Source organism: Tetranychus urticae, chromosome 2 (assembly GCF_039701765.1).
Source record: "Tetranychus urticae isolate SD_2017Ah chromosome 2, NJAU_TeUrti_SD_1.0, whole genome shotgun sequence".
Lineage (NCBI taxonomy): Eukaryota > Metazoa > Arthropoda > Arachnida > Trombidiformes > Tetranychidae > Tetranychus > Tetranychus urticae.
In genome coordinates, this window is record NC_142959.1 from 28,013,961 (window position 1) to 28,020,565 (window position 6,605).

The window sequence follows — 6,605 nt, forward strand, 5'->3', positions numbered from 1 at the left end:
CGCAATTGTGACCAAACGCGACACTTTACAGAACTCTTGATGGGATCTAACATAGTTTTTTAATGATGTCTATCATAAAATCATGTTTTTTCAAAATTGACGAGGGTCAGTATTTCATGAGTCATACCCCTTTTGATCAATTTTGCTTCAAATTTTCCCGCCTCTACTTGCACAATGAGCTGACTATCATAATAATCAGCTTGAACACAGAAATAAAAAGGTCATTTCTGACGCTGAATTTTTCTGCAGGCCTATTTGTTAGCAAATAAGTAATACAAAACTAATTCAAAACAGTAGTACGGTAAGTAGGTTCTATGCCTAACGAAAGAAAAGAAGCGGTCATAACTCGCGTATGCTAAAAACAGATAAAGGCCAAGAAAAGGAAGAAATAAACTCAACAACCAATAAACAGAAATACTTTATCAAAGATATTTTTCGATACAAAATCATATTTTTTTACAATTTACAGTTTATCTTTTCCAGCCATAATTTCATTAGCTTTTTTAAGGCTGTTTATCACACAGGTTCGTTCGCCAAGTTCCTGTGTTCCATATAATAGCATATTTATTATTCAGCTTTTCGGTAATGATTTTTTCAATGCTGCCAGGGCTGACTTCTAGGGGGACCAAAGGATCATACACGATCATTTTACATGAAGTCTCCCGGTATATTATCACTAAACGAGACTTTTATACAAGTAAAACTGCCGGTTATTACCAATAGTTTCTGCCATTCTGGGTACATTTGCGGGCATCTTGCACCACAGTTGAGGGTGTTCAATTTATAGACAATTTAGGATCACCTGTTGCACCATATTGTTTGGACATTTCAAGTTTGTACAGCTACAGTACTTCCTCAACATTAACAACTTTGAATTAGTTTTATGACAGTCGTCATAGACAACTTGCATGAAAGAGCCAACACTGTATGGAAATAAAGGGCATCAGAATAAATAACTCTGCCTTTTTTGATGGAATTGAACTTTTTCAAAAGGGGAGGTGTACTAATAGGGACAAAAGCTGGATTAGGGATAGCTTGAATTAAAGTAATTTCTCGGAGGATAGGCATAGTGACTAGTGTATCTTCGGAGTATGTAAATCGAATACCTTAGTAAGCCAAAGTACAACATATTTATACCCCAATATTAATCAGTTCAATTTCAAGTAACAATAATAAGCTCACTACTCTCCGGACTGGAACACAATTAGAAGAGTCCTTGAAAAATGTTGCGATTCGAAACATCTAGCTATTGGAAGTTAAAGCGATACCATCATCGGCCAATATTGCTGAAATAATTCAAATTTTCCACAAATTTCTATCATCGATATAAGGAATTCAAAATCAATATCTGAAAAATCTGTTAGTTTTATTAAAAGGCACAACAAACTTCATGAGCCGATCTCATTTTATCGCATTTTATTACAAATTGGAGCAATGTTAAGAGCAAGAGTGGCCAGTTTCCAAGGCCCGCAAGGACATGAACAGGTTTGATTTCATGAAAAATTGTTTCCTTAAATAATTCGCGAATTTACCTCATATAATGGATCTTCTAGACTACGAAAACGAAAACTAAAACATTTATTGCTGTGACTTTAATCTGTTTTGAGCATTTCACCCTCGCCATTTTTATATCAGTATACTTTAATGCACATCAACATTTTAGATTAATGATTAAGACAGCTTTTGAATCTTTTTTTAACTAAATAATTATGTAAATGAGATCGAATAACTTACCTGGAAATGATGAGCAATCTCGAGATTCATGAGCAAGTATAGTTAGCTAATTACTGCTTATTAATCTCGTTGAATGTGCCAAACTCGTTATGATTCTGGCAGTGAATTTGTAATTTTCAACTTTCAATTTTTTTTAATTTTCAGACAATTTTATCCAAAAATATTGTCGTCATGTGAAGGTATCAAATTTTCAAGATTTAGATAAATACGTAAATATACAAAATTAACCAACTTTTTGATTATTATAGCAACTTGTTCAATTTGAAGTAAAATATAATCTTTGCTTTTAAATATCGTTTTTTAAAGTAATGTTTACTCATTTATCAGATGCTTCCGAAAGTTAGCGATCATTTAGGTTATAATGAACATTTGCCAATGAAGCAACCACGACAAAGAAAGATTATGTTCATCTTCACGTAAATTCAACAGATTATCTCGTAATCCTTTCAATGTTCGTCACAGATAACAAATATTCTTAACGGTCTTCTTGGAAAATGGTCTTTTTTACTTGATTATTTTTCGCTAAACTTTCCACTCTCTTATTGGCAATAATTTGATCGTAGCTCTTCAAGGTAATACTAAATACTAAATGCTAAATGAAGCGACAATAGTGTCGAGTTGTGTGGTCAATTCGTTTGGATAGAAGCATTCAATAGTGGCATGAAAAAGCGAATCAAATTTTGGCTTGCTAATTGAGTTGGTAAATCTACTTGCTGGTTGAGCAATTGGTGAATAGTTTTCATTGAAATTGTTAATTGTTCAATTATCACGATTTCACATCATTACCGACTAAAAACAGTAAAATAGAGAGATGATTATATTTGCCAGAACAGTAACAAGAGAAAAATATTTTGGTACATTTTTGACATCTTCGAGTCAATAGGGAATATTTGGTGAGCATTGGATGATAATGGGAGTCGAGATGAGAAAATTTGATGCAAATCCTTAGACAGTTAAGTAGAATGGATTGAAATGGATCAGAATTAGAAGGCAGGAATCCAGTTTACGTCAAAAATTGTCATTCAAACAAAAAACCTGGCTATATAATCAACATTAACAAGAGCAAAATGACAACAATTGTCGTTCATTGTGCTTACATTTGGTTCAACATGAGCAAAAGTATCAGAGGTTGTTCAAGCCTAAGGGAAATCCTCATCTTCATTATCATCTCCTTCATCTGATCCCAGAAATAAAGTTGATGCTATTTCCACTTTCAATTTTCATCTTTCTCTAAGAATCTATTTCCATGCCAAACCAGTCAACATTTTCCATTGAATTAATATTATAATTAGCAATATTTCAGTTGTTCAAGCTGGGAAATAGACAAATCACGCAAAATGCAAATAGTTCTGATTGATTGATTCAGCTAGATTGATGTTGTAATACATCATTTTTTCGTCTGATCTCAACACCCTGAACCGATTGTGAATCAGCAAAACATATGCACTCATCAACAAAAGCGACCAGAATAAAGTGACAAAAACAAAAGGTAAACAAAAATTAAATGTAAATTTACTCAATAGTTTTTGAACAACAGGTTATTAACAGGGCTCACAGAGATAAACAACAACAGAGAAAAATCTGAAATATAATTTGATAGCTGTCATAAATCAGAAGCACTTTTAGAACGAGAATTGTGATGATCTCCGTGAGATGATAAAGATTGAGAGGATGGTTCCTCATCAGATTTCCAATCGTGTATCCATTTTTCCTTTGGTTTTGTTTCAAAACAATAACAGTAACTTATCCTTTCCTCTTCGGCACAGACACCAAAATTTTTGGAACAGGTTGCTTTGCAGATATCGTGACAATCTTCATCGCAATTGTCAACCATAAATCGACAGCCAGTTAAGTCACCTAGTAAGGATACGAATTGAACAAGTGGTAATGAGAAAATAACAACAATGAGAAATAATAAGTAATGATTGTCGAAACAAATGAAAACAAAATAAATACAAAATCGATGCTTTTGCAAATCAATTGCCAACTCTTTCGAATAGAGATTGTGGTCAATTGAATCATAATTTGTATTTAACATTTAGAAAATATTTTATTCTTACCTGGCTTGAAAAAGGATGCAAAAAGCAGGCAAAGTAGGTGTAAAAATAATGATCTCATGGTTTATAATTGATGGTTTGTTGCAATATGACAGTGGCAAACAGAACGAAAGAACGAAATGATGAAGTATTGCAATGTCCAATCAAAGAATCACTAGCAATTGAGATTTAATTTTAAACATGGCTCAGGTAAGAGCTCGAGATTGAATTGGTTGATGGTTGAGAAGCCAAGACGCTTATGGTTTTGATGATGATCTTGCAGTAGGAGTTGAATGTTTTCTTGTTTTTGTAGGTAAAATAGAGACTCTTGCAAAAATGAGAAGGTGAAGATGATGATTATGGAGGATAGGGTTAAGCAAAATAAAATGAATAACGTAAATAATGGATAATGCAAGAAGAGAAATAACATAGACAAGGTCTTGAGTGAAAATAAATTGGAATCAGTTTGTTGCAAAAAATGTCTCCTGATGACGCTCTTTTAACTTTCTCACAAAACGGTTTTCACATTGGCTTCAATCCACTTCTGTTTGTTTGATTATCTTTTGGCATTAAACATTTGTTATTGCTATTCCTTAAATCATCTTAAACAGCATTTAATGGTTATTTCTCTCTGCCATTGAATCTGATATCAATGTTTTCCTCAAGATCCATTTGACTTTTGTAACGCGACTCAACCATTGTCCAATTGGCTTAGTGGGCAGCTTAAAGATTGTTTCAAATCTGGTATCATCTAAAGAAGAAAAATAAAAATTCATTTAAATATTTCTAGCTTAAAAGATAGTAAATCATTGTCGTTAATTTGATAATTTGCAGGCTTGTCTAATTGTATAATCATTTGTTTACTTTTAGTATGCTCCAACATTAACGCCTGTCTGTGGTTTCTGCATAAGTTGTTGGTAATTTACATTTGAATCAATCCTTGCAAGTTTAAAATTAATTAATTAAAAGAAGGTAAAAATGTTAAATTGTGATATAAAACGTCTCAGACTAGATTAGATTTTTAACTTTCACACTTGAGTTAATAGTTACTGAATTAACTTTCATTAATTGGCAACAAGGGGAGTTTAGTTGTGTTTTGTTAGTTACTTTGCTCAATTTCTTTACACCTTCCAACGATAATTAACTTAACTAGATCCCATTGCACTCTTTTGATTTTATCAAATCTTTTTCCTAGTGAATTAATATGGCACTATTTTGATTATGATTATATCGCAATTAGACACAGCCTGTAAGCACTTACAATAACCATACTGTGATTGATTGATGAATACAACGAGAAAGCCAAATGTAAATGAAGCACTTTCTATCCCCAGCGTTTGTTACCAAGTTTTAAACCAACCCTTTCCAACCAACAAAATGCAACAGTATCTTTTCTAGCAAATCTCGCATCAACGTTGAATCTGAATTTAAATATTAATAGTAATGGTAATAAGAGCAATACAAGTTAATTTGAAACAATAGATAGGAAGATCAATAAACAAAAACATATTTTAAATCATTTTAAATTATTTCCGATAGTGAAAAGACTTACCCGAGCTATTATATTAAATTTATCGTCATTATGGATGATTTATTTCTGAAATGGTCCAAAGGCAGTCAAATAACTGAGTTAGGTAATCAGTGTTCAAGGTAATTCATCTATATTACAGGTATCTTACAATTTAATTATAATGGCATTAACTAAATCTGAAAAGATTTACACTTGTTTCACTGTTGAAAGATGGCGTCTGGACAAAAAATGACGATGAATTTAAGCGGGAATTTAATTTACTACTGTTTAATGAAAGATTTTTGTTAATCTAGATGGCGTAACTTTTTATCCTTTCTTTGACCGGAGAAAACCCTTTCTTAGATAGTTTCCGTTAAAAGGGGTTCTCTTAGATGATGACAATCAAAAGCTTATTGTGACAATCTTTTAACTTGTGACCATTTCAATTTTAATTACTGATTCCATTCTTTCCCACATTTTAACTTGATACTAGTTCCTTCTTAAAAATGTATCGAAATCAAAATGTTGTGCTTCGTTGTAATAGATGTACTATGCATAAAAGTGAGTCACTAGAGGTTAGCCTGTCGGCCAGATGGACTTGCAATATCTGTGGATTGGCACAACCAATGCTGAGGATTTACCATTATGGTACTGTTGCTGAATGTCATTCGTATGTTTCAATACTAAACTCAAGAATACGTAACACAATGCGTGGTTAGGAACTCGAAGGTTTCGAACTGTAACCGAATGAATCGGGATAACGAGTTTGTCATCATCTGTTAGTAGGTGAAGCTTTTCCTCTCTATTTATAAAAATTTGCCGATAATGTATTTTGCTATCCAAAATCAATTTTAACTACCAAGAATATTTATTATGACCTAAGACTGGTTAAATATTGAACCTATTACCGAATGAATTAACCGTTTTCATGCTTCACTTTTTGGTCGTCATCACATTTACATCATCATCTTCATCAACTGACAAGAAAAATCGACGCCAGCAATTGGATTAAAAGCAACTTTCCTTTTGATTGATCCAATTGGTGACAGTCCTATCAAACCATATGATTTTAAATTTATATTATGTATCATTAATTTTATATTATGTAATATTTTTGCATGTAATTGTGAGCTTATTTCCAATAAATTGTGTATATTCCAGAAGTCGATTGCTTATATTTAGTTTGACCATCCGCGCAACCAAAATTGTATCAATCGATTGTTTTATTAACGATATTTATAAGGTATATTGATGATTGTATTGATCGTCTGTTTATTTTCAGATCGAATCAAATTTTCAGATTCAGATTCTTACGCTGATTACAA

General features: G+C 32.3%; 1 protein-coding gene across 1 annotated transcript; it reads right to left on the minus strand.

Annotated features, from left to right (window-relative positions):
- Positions 1-3,224: 3,224 nt before the first annotated feature.
- LOC107360895 (uncharacterized) lies at positions 3,225-4,039 on the minus strand. The gene is made up of 2 exons (XM_015927618.3): positions 3,795-4,039; positions 3,225-3,591 (listed from the first exon to the last, which is right to left on the minus strand). Exons 1-2 carry the CDS (start codon positions 3,850-3,852, stop codon positions 3,338-3,340), a joined length of 312 nt encoding a protein of 103 aa, XP_015783104.2. The 5' UTR covers positions 3,853-4,039; the 3' UTR covers positions 3,225-3,337.
- Positions 4,040-6,605: the final 2,566 nt, after the last annotated feature.

What these genes read in the sequence shown, in the direction of transcription:
- LOC107360895 (XM_015927618.3), bottom strand. Translation starts at nt 3,852, where the DNA reads ATGAGATCATTATTTTTACACCTACTTTGCCTGCTTTTTGCATCCTTT. An exon ending in TGCATCCTTTTTCAAGCCAG is followed by an intron (nt 3,592 to 3,794) that starts GTAAGAATAAAA and finishes TATCCTTACTAG; the next exon opens with GTGACTTAACTGGCTGTCGA.